This window comes from Calliopsis andreniformis, unplaced genomic scaffold, assembly GCF_051401765.1.
Source record: "Calliopsis andreniformis isolate RMS-2024a unplaced genomic scaffold, iyCalAndr_principal scaffold0022, whole genome shotgun sequence".
NCBI lineage: Eukaryota > Metazoa > Arthropoda > Insecta > Hymenoptera > Andrenidae > Calliopsis > Calliopsis andreniformis.
In genome coordinates, this window is record NW_027480432.1 from 5411 (window position 1) to 19394 (window position 13984).

Consider the following 13984-nt stretch of genomic DNA (forward strand, 5'->3'; position numbering starts at 1 on the left):
CCGCTTGGAGCCACGCCAACTTGACAGTGTCTCTTTCGATATTCTCGTAAGGGAATGCGTCAAACTCGTGTGGTTCCGAGCCAGCCTCTTGGAGCCACGCCAACTTGCCTGTGTCCCCTTAAATGGTGTCGTAAACGAATGCGTCGAATCGAGTCTGTATGGTTCTCCTCTAGGTTTTTCTTACTGCGTCAACTTGGCCGGGTGTCCATCCCTACCCTCGTAAAGGAATGCGTCAAAGTTGTTTGGTTTTATTCCATCCGTTTAGAGCCGCGTCGACTCGACAGTGTCCCCCCCGATATCCTCGTTAGAAGGTGCGCCAAGTTTATATGGTTCCCCTGAGCTGTTCTGAAAGAACCACGTCAACTTGACAGTATTCGCTTTCATATCTTCGTTAGGAGATACGACAAGTTAATGTAGTTCTACGCTGGCCGTGCCACGACTGCTACAAAAAAAAAAAAAAAAAAAAAAAAAAAAAAAAAAAAAAAAATAGGAAATTCGTTTGAAGTTATTTCCATCGGTAGGATACCATGACGGCTCTACCCGGTACGACGCGTGACGTTCGCTCCCTCCTGTACCTAACGTCACTTTGCGCATGTGTAGGAGATACGCGCCCGGCTCAGTTCGATACCGGACGCCTAGGCGTTCGGGCTGATTAGGATTTTCGGTTTACGATCCTTGTCGTCTTTCGTTCTTCTTCTACGCGGTTTCTCTTTTCCTTTCTTTCGCCTGTCTTTTTTTTTTTTCTCTTCTGTTTTTGCGATACGATTCCGGAGCTTTCACTGTGTACTCTTTCAGCTAAAATAACGAGGTAAAGACGTAACGTTCTTCTCCGACCTTCGCGATATGCGTACTTTTAAAGTATCAGTGAAATTGCGTATTCCTCATTGGTATATACGCAAACAGAAAAAAGAAGGGAAAAGTCTTCGAATATTCTTTCTTCTCGTCGGAAGAAAAGATACGGTAAGAGATTCGTGTTCTGCGGCAGATTTGTAACGCGTGCATCGCCGTCGCCTTATCCGTACGGAGGAACAGGAACTACCGAACTCTCGGTACGCATCTCCTGCTGAACGATAGATGAATGAATGCGTGAAACCCCATCCCCGTGCACTGGTACAGTGCACGACTGTTAAGATCGTACGCGTGAATCAATTTGATCGAAAGACGATCGATGAACGGTAGGTTGGTGATGTGCCTTTATCGAAATCCGACGAGAACGACGAATAGGAGAATGGAAGATAAATATCTAAATGAACTATGCGATTCCGATTATCTTCCGATATACCGTTAATTGTATTCCGTGACTGAGGTTAGTTGCCGCTATAAATTAACTGAAAGTAAGAAGAATTTACGGCAAGTTATCTTTTATTTTTTTTTTTTTTTTCCTTTTTTTTTCAACGATATTCTCGCTACCGGTATCCGAAACTAATGCGGTGGAAAATGTTTGTTTACAGTGGTTCGATCTACCGTGATTAAGTTGTATACCTTTACGTGCGAAGAGATGATGTACGCTTCGATTGCCGTCGCTCTCCCATCGACATCATCGTCTATATGTAGGTATGCATCGTACCGTCCCGAACTTCCGCTACGCGCGTCGAAACGATCTTAATGTCGCGAAGAAAAAAAAAAAAAAAAAAAAACCGTGAAACGATTCTGCCAATATTTTCTTTTTCTTTTTTATTTTTCTTTTTTCTTCCCCCAAACTTATGGAAGCAAAGTTCGAGTCGGTATTGTGTACTACTGCATACATACATCTAGCATGGGAGTAATTTGCGAAAGCTTAAAACGCATATTCGACGTTGGTTTCGCGTTTACTCGTTGTTCGTATACTGCGAGCGTATCTTGGCGATCGACCTACGATATCATCTTTCCTATCGATTTTAGGTTCAACGTAGCGAAAAGACTTTCATGGAAAATCTCGAAAGGATCGTTTGTGCGATATTCTTTGATCGTGTACAGCGGAGACACGGACAGAAAGGGTACGGAGAGACGAATAGACACGGGTCAATAAGCTGATTACTGAACGGATAGATACCGGATCGAAGCGAACAGGAGAGCGAGCGAGCGAGTTGTAGAGAGAAGGGTTGAAGGCCCATGGCCGGGAACTCTTTACTCCGGCTTTGGTCGTGGATCTCGATCGCGATCCTCCCTGGATTCTGTTTGCTATCGTCGAACAGTGACGAAACTGCTCCGTGCGCGTCCTTCCTGTCTGACGTACCGGAATACGACGACGACGACCTCGATAATCGTACGAGAACGGAGGTAATGATTTTTCTAAGGGAGGACTGCAACCAAGAACTAAATGCGACGGAAATTCAAGATTTTCTTGAACGTTTTAACTTCGACCTACGGATTACCGTTGTACCCCAGTCTCGTGAGTATCGAAACAGTTCCATTTGACGGTTATCCCGCGTGAAGCTCCTTGTTCGGAATGCGTGTAACGGTAAACTTACAGTGTCGTGCGACACCGAGACCCGAGGTTTGGATACTCTGCTGCGCTTACTCGGACGGAAACGAACGAAAGCTATCGTAGCTGCTCTAGATTTCCCTATGTGCGAAGTTACGGCGAAGCTCGCGCGTCTCTGGAACGTACCGTTATTCACGTGGACCTGTCCGTTGGTAAGCTACGATTCGAATCGCCGCGCGCGCTGCCGTTGCGTTGCTTCCAATTTATCGTTCGTTTAAGTATTGCCGGGTTAATCGCACCAGATCGATCGACGCGACGATGAAACGACTCCTATGACGCTCGTTTCAGAGAGATTCGGAGGAAAAGGAGTTCTCATCGATTGTCAGGCTGTCGCCATCCTTAGCGACGATAGCGAAAGCATCGGCGGAAATGTTGATGCGCCTAAGATGGAAAGCTGTGTCTCTGATAGGAACAGGTAATCGGGAATATCGTAACGCGAAATCGTATTCGCTAACCGTGTATCTATCCCCAGCGGAGGTAAGATTCTGTTCGACGCTGCTCCAAAGTTGCCTAAAGTTGCATCTCCTTGCAGATCGTGAACCGTGGCTGAGTCTCGACAGGGCGTTGCTTCGAGCTCTTCGAAGCGTCGGTGTTACGTTGCGATATCGCGCGATATTACCGTATCGTGCATCCGTCGAGGAGATTCGTAGAATTCTTCGGCCTGCGTACAATACTTCCCGCAAAGGTGAGTCGCTTTTCGATGGATAAGAGTAAGTGCGCGTATGTAACGCGTACGTATATCATCTAATTAGGCATCTCGCGTTGTATGCTATTCGCAATGAACGAGAAAACGTCTCTCTGTTTGCCTGCCCCCGCAGTAACCGTCGTATTGTGTTTACCCGCGTTCGACGACGAGTTAACGTCTCGCGTCCTCGTCGAGTTGGACGATTCGACTCGACGATCTGCCTCGAATGCTATCCGGAGTTCCATGGTACTGGTAGTTCGCATCGAAGACGATTATCTCTTCCTATCGGAGTGGAATTCGTCTGTATCTCGACTCGATCCAACGACGATGCTTCTTCCGATCGCGACGAACTCAACGTCTTCTTCCGTTTTTCCTTACGATTCGAACGTGTCTCGTCGCGAGACATTATCCTCCACTTCCTCCTCCTCCTCCTCCTCCTCCTCCTCCTCCTCGTCACCTGTGACTACTGTCACATCCATATCCAATGATGAATCCAGAGACGAAACGTTGAACTGGGAAAGTGAAGAGCAACGACGTGAACACTTGGAACGGAACGAACGATTCCTTCTGCCGAAAAGTTTAAGCGCAGCCTTCTTGGAGAAATTATTGATAATAACGCCTCTCGATCGCAGGTAAACGTGACTCTTGCTATTTTGTTTTTCTTTTTTCTATGAATACGATCGATAAACGCGACGAAACGATGAAAGAACCGGGGGAGGTCGGAAGAGCAGCCGGTATTTTATTACGTGTTATTCGTTTTGTCCACAGATACGACGTGGTCAAGATATACGAGGGAACGGAAACGTATGCAGTGCCGACGTTATTCGATCGCCTGAACGAAACTCTCGATATCTTGATATACGACAATTCTAGCGTGAATGAGTTTAACAACAAAATGTACTCGTACGTCTTGTCGCATTGGCGTTTCAACGTTTGGAAACCCATCATGGTCGCTGTAGAGGAATCAGGGAAATTGCTCGTTCGGAAATTATCCGGGAATACCGTAACCTTTCACGATGGAAATGACACTGATTTTTCACCCAAGTGCAACGCAGATGTTTACGAAAGCGACGAATCGGATTGCACCGGTACGTACTACATACGTCTATGTCTGAACTGTGTAAAGACGAATCGAACGAATCGTCGCGTAATGTGTGATTTCATCCATTGTTTTTTCTTCCCCTTTCGTTTCGTTTTAAGAAAACTCATCCTCCGATGAAACGACGTTTCGCGTCGCTCACGTTCTGGCTATCGTCCTAGGATCTCTGGTACTGACCCTATTCGCGATATTGATCGCGATATTAATCAGGTAACGCGAATATATATATATATATGGAGTACATCCGCGTAAGAAACGATCTCGAAACGTGTAATTTGATACGCTAAGCCGAGAGAGTCTACTCCACCTGTCGTTCTCTCGATCTGTGCGTAAGGTTTGAAATACGATGACGTTACAGAAAGAAGCTGCTGAAGGAGAGAATGTCTAGAGGACCGTATAAGATAGTGTTGACCACGTCGGATTTCGTATTTCCTCAAACACCTCGGACAGACTCCAGGAGGGTAAGATGAAATTTGTAGGTTCGCGATTCTACGCGATTGTACGTAACGCGAAATACGGCGCGCGCGTGTGTGGTTTTGTGTGTGTGTGTGCATGTGTGCGTGCGTGTGTGTGTGTCCGTATATATTCGACGATGCGTGTAGGTGGACGAGGGTATCGAAACGATGCTGTGTTGTTGGTTACAACAATTGCAAGAATTTGGCGGCCCCGAAGTGGAAAAACCGGATCTGCTCCAACTGGGAAGTGTCTCCTCTTTGAAACCGTACCTGCGGACGAGCACGGGAAATCTTACGCGTCATGGTTTCTTTAAAGATCCACGAGCTAAATACAACGTGAGTACGTCGATACGACAGGGTGGGACACGACGAGTGTAAGTGTTTCGGCAGGAATTCGTTTGAAAACTCGTAAACTCGTTCGTTAGGGCGACTTGGTGCAGCTGAAGGAATTGCCGACTCAGGGTACTTTCGAGCTGAAGAACAAAGCTATGGACGTGTTGATTGTGGTAAGGACTTTGTCGTTGGAGGCAGTAACTCGAGTACGCTCGTCTACTCGAGGACAGTATGTACGTGTGTACCTACGTCTTCGTCTCCGCCTACATACTTTTGGCACACCCAACAGATTCATGGGCTGCGTCACGAGAATCTGAATCCCCTGATCGGATGCTTGAACGAACCGTCGAGGCCTTGCCTTGTTTACGAGTACTGCCCCAGAGGATCGTTGGAAGATGTACTGATGCAAGACGAGATTAAGCTCGACTGGTCGTTTAGATTGTCCCTGCTTACCGACCTCGTGCGGGTAATTTGAATCCGTTTGAGAAATATTTCCACTGACGGCGTGCAATTGTTTTCCCACGAAACTGTTGTCGAAACTGTCGAAGCGAAGGAGGAACCGTAACGAGACTTGTTCTCTGTTTGCAAAAGGGTATGAGGTATCTCCATGGTACACCGATACGGGTACACGGTTATCTCAGCTCGCGAAATTGTGTGATCGACGCTCGTTGGGTTCTCAAGGTGACAGACTACGGACTGCCTGCTTTTTACGAGACTCAAAATATAGTACCACCGACGAGAACGGCTCGAGGTACGATGCACGATTTTCGTTTCCACGCGCGCGTGTCTAAGAGCGCGCAACGTAGTAGATAGGTACGGTGTGTACCCTACTCTTCCTCTTACCTGCGCCTGCCTCGTCTTCCCTTAGATCTCTTGTGGACAGCACCCGAATTGTTGAGGCATCCGAATCTCCGCAAGAGAGGAACGCAAGCGGGGGACGTTTACAGTTTTGGCATTATAATGCAGGAAGTGGTGGTTCGTGGAGAACCATTTTGCATGCTCGCTTTGTCTCCGGAAGGTACGCGTATAGATTGCCACTCGTACGATCGAAATCCTCTCGCCGATGCGATTGCGCTTCCTCGCGCGCTTATATTTTTTTTTGTATATTATGTCGCAGATATTATCGAGAAAGTAATGAAACCGCCACCGTTGATTCGACCGTCCGTGAGCAAAGGGGCAGCTCCTCCTGAAGCGATAAACATCATGCGTCAATGTTGGGCAGAAGCCGCCGATATGAGACCAGATTTCGACGACGTTCACGATCTTTTCAAGAAGCTCAATCACGGGAGGTAACGCGCAAAACCGTAATCGAAATCGAAGAAAAGGTTGCGCGAACGGATACGAAATCTGATGCGATACTACCGACGTGTACCGACGCTCTACCCTAGAAATACTTAAATACGATGCGCGTGCATTCGTCTTCTGCTGTTCGTTAATCGTGATGTGTTTCCTCTCTAGGAAGGTCAATTTCGTCGATACGATGTTTCAAATGCTAGAAAAATACTCGAATAATTTGGAGGAATTGATACGCGAACGCACGGAACAGCTGGACATGGAGAAGAAGAAAACGGAGCAACTGTTGAACCGAATGTTACCGAGGTGAATTCGGGAGTAGCAGCGTCTCTAATATCGATCGATATTAGAGTTCCGATAGTTGCGATGCGATAACGAGCGCTAGTAAACTAGCTTCCCGTTTTATTCGGTCGTGCTGAATTTAATCGACTCGTAACTTTATTGCAGCTCGGTTGCTGAAAAATTGAAATTGGGAATGCCTGTCGACCCTGAAGAATTTCGCGAAGTGACCATCTACTTTTCGGACATCGTCGGTTTCACGACCATTTCCGCGCATTCGACTCCGTTTCAAGTGGTGGACCTTCTAAACGACCTGTACACCTGTTTTGACGCAACGATAAACGCTTACACCGTGTATAAGGTGAATGACGAAACGGATACGATCGATGTAACTCTCAGAGTTACGCGATCCGGACGTTTCGGGATTTAGTTGTCGACTCGTGAGCGTATAAGCATACGGGAGGAAAACGTTGTCTCTGCAATGTTGCAGGTAGAGACCATTGGAGACGCTTATATGGTTGTAGGTGGTTGTCCGGTAAGAATACCTGACCATGCCTCCCAGATAGCTACAATGGCTCTTGATTTACTGCATCAAAGTGGAAAATTCAAGTTAAAGCACTTGCCGAAAACTCAACTCAGACTTCGAATCGGCCTTCATACCGGTTAAGTATCGTTCGATTAACGTTATTTCTGTTCGCGTTTCAATCGGGTTTTCGATCCACCTTTTGAAACGTACACCGTGTCTATCGCGTAGGTCCATGCTGCGCGGGAGTTGTCGGTTTAACGATGCCACGGTACTGCTTATTCGGGGATACCGTCAATACTGCTTCGAGGATGGAATCTACTGGTGCTCCGTGGCGTATACATTTGAGTCAAGCGACGAAAGATCGACTGACACAGGTTGGTGGCTATCGAATCGAATACCGAGGATCAACTGAAGTCAAAGGCAAAGGAAAAATGCCAACCTACTGGTTACTAGGAAAACAGGGTTTCGATAAAGAACTGCCAACGCCGCCACCTCTTGGGTGAGCCTCTTTATTATGAACTCGGTTCTTTCTTTTTTCTACTCCGAAACTACTTGCTCCTACTTCTCCAACCTCTTGCGTGTACCTTTATAGTATTGCTGCTCAGTTACGAACAAGTACCTCTATCAAAATTGTACATCTACCTATCGCTAGTTTACCCACTCTACTCTGTGTACGCGTACCTACCCGTTCAACCGGAAACATTTCTCTTTTCCCTCTCTTTCGATGTTTTCATACACCAATATCGATTGTCTTTTCTAAACTGCCCCCGTCTCCTCCCACCCCCCTCTCTCTCTCTCTCTCTCTCTCCCTCCCTCCCTCCCTCCCTCCCTCCCTCCCTCCCTCCCTCCCTCCCTCCCTCCCTCCTCCTCTTTCGACGGCGACTGTTGGAGATTTAGCAAGCGAAGAAACTAAGAGAGAAGAGAAAAAGCTAGTACAGTCGTTGCTTCCGCATACGTATTTTGATTCGGTAGATCTTCACTCGAGCTGTTTGCTTTTCAGATTTTTAATGCTTTTATCTGTTGCCATACTGCCGCCATCTCCAGGGAAAACCATGGGTAAGTACCTACGATCGAATAATCGAACTCGACGAATACTATGGTAGATTGATGATGCAAATGCGGTAAATATACTTACTTACTTAATATTGAAATAAATATGCGCGCAAACGAAGACGTATTTTTCTCCGCCTTACTTTTGTCAAATACGATTAGCCGGTGTCTTTGCCGTCGATTGCGCTTGTATAGAATTTAACAATTTCTGATTTTTGCGTACTGCTATGGATTCTAAAGACTGAACGAGAACCTGATACTGGAGAGTTTGACCGAAACGGAAATCGTTCCGACCCTTGACAACGACGATTCACCGAGCGAGCATTTGTCGCGTGTAAATGCAAGAGTGGAGAGAGAACAGGAGAAGACCGACGATTACAGCATTGAGAGTGACGGTAATGCAGAAGCGATGGCGCGGTTAGGGGGAAACATAGAGGATTCCACTAAAGATACGATCCTCGATCCAAACTGTTCTCCGAAATCATCGACTGAATGTTCGACCGTGGTAGCCGCGAAAGAGGGAACTGATGAAAGGGCGAAAGACCGTACCGATCCCGTTGTCAGTTACGGAACGAAAAATTCCGCGGCTGGGACCGTGGCCGGGGACGGGGTCGGGGCATCCACGATTACTTCTAGCGAAGCAGTCACTCTCGCTGCATCGACTACTTCTCTCGCGTCGATTTCGAGTTCGGCTACGCTCTCGCACAGACACGGAACTGCCAGACATAATAGAAGGATGGCTGGCTACATCGACGAGAATGATTTAAGTACACCGTACAATCGCTACAGGTGTCTTTCTCCGAACGAACATTACGGCAAGTCTCTGAACTTTCTGTGTCGTTTCCGTTCAACAGTCTCTTTATATTTGCAAACGCAGACAATGAATATCGTTTTAGGAAGAAGTACAGGCTCCCGTTTCTTGAAAAGACAATTCAGCTTGGATCGACCGGACGAAACTGCGTGTATTGGCTTAACCGAGCAAAGTAACCATCAACGACAACAGTCGCAACAACCGCAACACCAACAGCTGCAACAGCAGAATCTGAAAGCGACGCCTAGGCTTTACAAACAAAACAGTGCGGGCGCAGCGAACGATTTGGAACGTATCGAAGAGATTCCCTCGACTCCGGCGGCCCATCTTCTTCAACATTACAGGCAAGCTGCGTCGGTCTCGCTCTCTGTAGAATCTTTAACGCTCCGCTGAGATCAAAGACAGACTTCTCTAATCATCTCGCGATAAGAAACTAGGAATAATCGTCCGAGTGAGACGCGATCGCCGACTGAAAAGCAATTATACGTACCTATATACCTATCGGCAATGGAGAACGATGCGCAATCCATCTATACGTATCTCGCGATCATTTACGTATCCTTTCGTATCTTGTTTCTCGCGCAATCGCGAATCGACAGTCGATGAATCTGATTCGTAAACGTGATAAATTTATGTATGTATGTGTGTACGTATCTATGCACGTACAGTACTCATACGTACGAAAAGCGGTGAGGTACAGAAAAAAAAAAAAAAAAAAAAAAGAAAATGATTCTCGTTACAGCGGATGACAATCTGTACAGACGTACAAAGGATTATGAGCGCGCACTTGCGTTCGTTCTCGTTTACTTTCCGCGTTTCTTACTTTTGCGTTCCTTTTTCTAAACGTTATAGATAGTAGATAATATCCCTTAACGACGGAATATGTACCACCGACCGTGTACAGAAAAATATTTTGACGTAGTAAATGATATCTACGCAGAAATAGACTCGTGGGAAGTTTAACTGTCAGAGTGAGGATGTTCCACTTGAGCAAGCGGTGCTTGCGAGCTCTTGCGAGCGGTTCGCGCAGTGCGATAGCTTCTGTCGGAGCAAGGGACGAAATAACCCTTTGTTTGGAGTAGGTATTACCTGTGTACCTGTGGTCGTCTTACCGCTGATCGTAAGTAAAGGATCGCTTGTTCTCGTGTACCTTCACAAGTGGAAAAGATGTGGATCGGTAATTAAGTTTCGATTCCGACAACGCCAGAAACCTAGCTTCTCTGCGATCGTCGACAGCTAATAAACTTATGCGCGTAGTTGCATTTCTATCGACGCTCGATGCGACTTCTCTCCCTGTGAGAGAAGGTTTCAACGCTACGATGTTTCTGTGCGTGTTCACTTTACGATAGCGTGAACCCGGGCCGTTAAATCGGTGAATCCTTCGTTTCGGTTTTCTCTGTGTTCAATATATACGTATGTGCGTTAACGTTTGTGATAGCTACATCAAGTACCTACGCATCGATGCAAGAGGATCGAACAGATTTTGATTTAACGAGGAACTCTTGCTTCGAATGTCAAACTTTCTTTTTCTTATCGTTGCTGGCACGTAACGATTGTTGCTTCCGAATTGTCGACAATAATTACGTCAATAAAAACATGCTCGGTTTCGTGTTTGTCCCTCTTTGCCTTTGCACAATTATCAGAGCGAGTCTATTACGCTATTTTCCTCGTACGCGACATTTTGTGATTAACTATAATTCAATTCGTAAATCGAATGACCTTCGATGCGTCGGAGAAATCGCGTCTATACTGTGGACGCGCGATCGACGAACAGAGGAGAGAAATGTGGGCGAACATGCGTCGTCTGATTGCGTGATTAAGGTTGTGTGTATTAGATGTATGAATAAGTTATTCGTTTGTTCTCTCTTGGTGTTATTAATCGTCAATCGATAATGATCGTTAACCAGAGAATTACATGCATAAGTACAAGTTTCGCTGCGTGAGACGCGGTATCGTTGAAACGCCAGTTATCTATACCTACTACGTACTACGTACAGTGACTGCGAACAAATTTCTTTGTACTTTTTACTTAATCGACAATCTCCGAATGTGCAAAGTGTAATAACCATTTCAGTTTGCGTCACGATTAAACGGAACGATCTTCGCAAACGATTTAACGAGATCGGGTTTTGTAAATTCGACAACTCGCGGCTAGATTATAGCGTTATAAATTATAGTCGAAGGGAAAAAGAAAATTGACAACGTTGACCGGCAAAATTTGACAGTCGCTGTATGTACGTGTGTAACGTCGTATAATCGAGCAAAGGATATGATGCGACCGGCGACGCGACGCCGCGGCGTTTCATATGGTGCTGTGTAACCATGCAGCTGTACCGTTATTGGCGTATGAATAGGTATGTGTACATAAGATATACGAAAGACGTAGATAGATTATCTGAATGTGAGAACTTGTGCACGAAAAATTTGTTGAGTATCCTTCAAAGAATACCTACTGTTCGTATTTCAACGTTTACATCCTATTTGAGAATCTTGGTTTCTTCATCGTCAACGTCGACGACGATCGAAAACGAGGCGTGACGCGTAACCCGTGTAGTAACAGGCATACATAGTGATACGTAGACATTAAATATCGGCCGACCCCGACGCGACGTTCAATTACTAAACACGAACGTTTTATCGATTTTTTTAAGGAAAATGAAAATTTTCACCTTTTCGAAAATAACGTCGTTACTCGTTCGGTTACCACTTCGATTACCACTTTTTGGCAATAAAATCGTACGATCGTGTGTGACGGTTTAAACTTATTATTCGGAATGAAACGTATTATGGTCGTGCATGTACGGTGCTTTAAACTATCGTACACGTACGCGTATGCATGCGTGCACGTACTATGTAGGCGTACGAGGATTTGAAGAAAAGAAAGAAAATTTCAACAGAAATATAAAAAGATGTATATCAGTTTTCTACATTGCTTGTTGCGCGGTATTTAAGTACACAGAAGTTTGTCCGCTACGAGCTCAGAAATGACTCGCAGTTGCTCATTCGCGAATAGCTGACGATCAGAATTCGATTTTAGATTGTCGAGTAGTTCCGTTCCTTACTTCCTGTCTGTTTTGGTATCACCAAGAACTGTTGTAGGGAAAGAGAAAGACGAAAAAGTACAGTTAAAATTTCATGAATGTGTCGAATTAAAATAAAAATAAAAGTAATCGACGCTGATACTAACCCATACGGTGAAGAATCTTTGTATTCTACGTGGATCGGTTTTAAAATCGATGCTGGCCTTTCGATTATTCTTTCGACGAAAATCGGTTTTTCGACGTATTCGATGTACTTTAGGGACGACGGAGGTGGAGGAGGAAGAGGAGGTGACAGATACACGTGATGAACCTGTGGTGCGGTGTACAAGCCAGCCTTATACCTAAAAATATCGTACGTTCGATCAGTAATCATCCGTTACAAGGCATAGGCGCTCCTCTTCGGAAGCCGTCGTTCCAAACGAAAGAGAAAGTATTTTTACCCTTTGATAGCACCTAAGCCGAAACCAACGAGTCCTGCTCCGATGAGCTTCTTCTTCAACAAGAGCGTCCTTTTTTGCCTGTTCAATATAACTCCGGTATTGTCTTCGTTCTCTATTCGCATGATATTACGATCGTTGATCGCCGATGAAGTTTCCGCCGACGATGGCGATATATTCTCGCTCATGATACATGGTAGAAGGCAACAATATACTATGGCAACAAAACTTGCGAAATGCATCTAAAGAAAGGAAAAGTAACGTATCGATTATGCCGATCGAATTCTATATCTAGTCGCTACAGCTATCTGCCCTCGCTTCGTTTTAAATTACGATAATCGTTGCTTACCGTTGTCGTGCTCGGTGTCGTAGGTGTCGAGTAAACTCGCATGAACAGGGAACGTTAGCTCGTGTGTTGTTGCCGTTTCGACGGCTCTCTTTTATTTTATATACGGACTTCCCACCTTCGAAACGCCAAGAATTCTTCCCCACCTTTTCCACTTAGCGTATTCGAACTTGTGTTCCTCTTCGAACGTGTTATGTTTTTACCGATCTACCGTTCGTAACGAACAATGTCGCGCAATCACGGGGACATATCGTTTCGAGATTACCGTTTGCTCGCGCATCTACGAAATGATGTGCAAAAGAGTAAAGATCGCGTCGTACCCTATATACCTATGTATATAAATGCCTACGTATAATTGACACGTTGATATTTGATTTGTACTGACCGGACGATCATTTGTTGCCCGATGATGAAACGACGAATCGTAGTACGGATTACGTCAGTTTCGTGCCCCGAATAAATATGAAATTGCTACGAAACGAGATCGATGTTCCGCGTATCCATTAAATGCGCGTAACCGCGCACGTATCACGGACAGAACGAACATCGAATCCTGATGAATTCTCTCTTAACAATTTCGATTTACTTTCGTTCACGTACATTCTATTCTATCGTACCTACGTACTCCCGAAGATGTAAAAGAGGGAGCAAAAAAGAAAGAGGGGGATATACGAGAGAAAATGAAAGAGTGCATCCTGTAACTCGAATAAGTAATACGCTATCGTTGTAATTTCGTATCCTGGTATCGTTTCGAACCATTGCGTAGGGACGTACCTCTCTACTCATCGATGAAAATTCATCTCGCAACATTTTTGACCGTGCGTTTTAGCTTTGAACGAACAGATTGCTCAATACCATGCCATACCCGAGTTCTCGTCTAGAATTTTTAGCGAGTCGATCCTCGTCGAAACCGATTACCGAGATCATGCGTCACAGGTGAAATTGACAACGTGTGCGAGATCCATTTAAACGGAAGCGTGATTCTGATCGAAAGTGAACAGTGTGAAGAGCAGACATCAACGACGCAACGTTAGAGGTAAATTAAGTAAATATAGTAGGTAAAGAAAGGCTCGGCGCGTAGGAAATTACGCTTTCTCTTACTTATTCCGATCCCGATCCGACATTTCAACCTTTACGTCTATGATTAAAAACTTACAGACGAGTG

General features: G+C 45.4%; 3 protein-coding genes across 4 annotated transcripts; 2 read left to right on the forward strand and 1 right to left on the reverse strand.

The window, feature by feature from the left end:
• Positions 1 to 527: 527 nt before the first annotated feature.
• Positions 528 to 2013, forward strand: LOC143187246 (uncharacterized). Its single transcript, XM_076391337.1, has 4 exons — positions 528 to 596; positions 657 to 808; positions 986 to 1049; positions 1882 to 2013. The coding sequence occupies exons 1-4, from the start codon at positions 528 to 530 to the stop codon at positions 2011 to 2013; spliced, it is 417 nt and encodes a 138-aa protein (XP_076247452.1).
• Positions 1946 to 9972, forward strand: LOC143187374 (retinal guanylyl cyclase 2). 2 transcript variants are annotated; one of them, XM_076391545.1, is made up of 21 exons: positions 1954 to 2371; positions 2453 to 2616; positions 2753 to 2879; positions 2997 to 3149; positions 3283 to 3781; positions 3918 to 4237; positions 4350 to 4458; positions 4607 to 4709; positions 4851 to 5039; positions 5129 to 5209; positions 5326 to 5502; positions 5628 to 5787; positions 5905 to 6054; positions 6154 to 6325; positions 6495 to 6635; positions 6777 to 6969; positions 7099 to 7270; positions 7363 to 7633; positions 8179 to 8190; positions 8425 to 9003; positions 9085 to 9972. In XM_076391545.1, exons 1-21 carry the CDS (start codon positions 2092 to 2094, stop codon positions 9386 to 9388), a joined length of 4356 nt encoding a protein of 1451 aa, XP_076247660.1. In that variant the 5' UTR covers positions 1954 to 2091; the 3' UTR covers positions 9389 to 9972. The 2 variants fall into 2 exon arrangements, with proteins under 2 accessions (XP_076247661.1, XP_076247660.1); XM_076391546.1 differs by lacking the exon at positions 9085 to 9972 and having other exon boundaries at positions 1946 to 2371; positions 8135 to 8190; positions 8425 to 8565.
• A 2042-nt stretch (positions 9973 to 12014) lies between these two features.
• Positions 12015 to 12960, reverse strand: LOC143187375 (uncharacterized). The gene is made up of 4 exons (XM_076391547.1): positions 12823 to 12960; positions 12477 to 12715; positions 12183 to 12377; positions 12015 to 12085 (listed from the first exon to the last, which is right to left on the reverse strand). Exons 1-4 carry the CDS (start codon positions 12862 to 12864, stop codon positions 12076 to 12078), a joined length of 486 nt encoding a protein of 161 aa, XP_076247662.1. The 5' UTR covers positions 12865 to 12960; the 3' UTR covers positions 12015 to 12075.
• Between the last annotated feature and the right edge of the window lie 1024 nt (positions 12961 to 13984).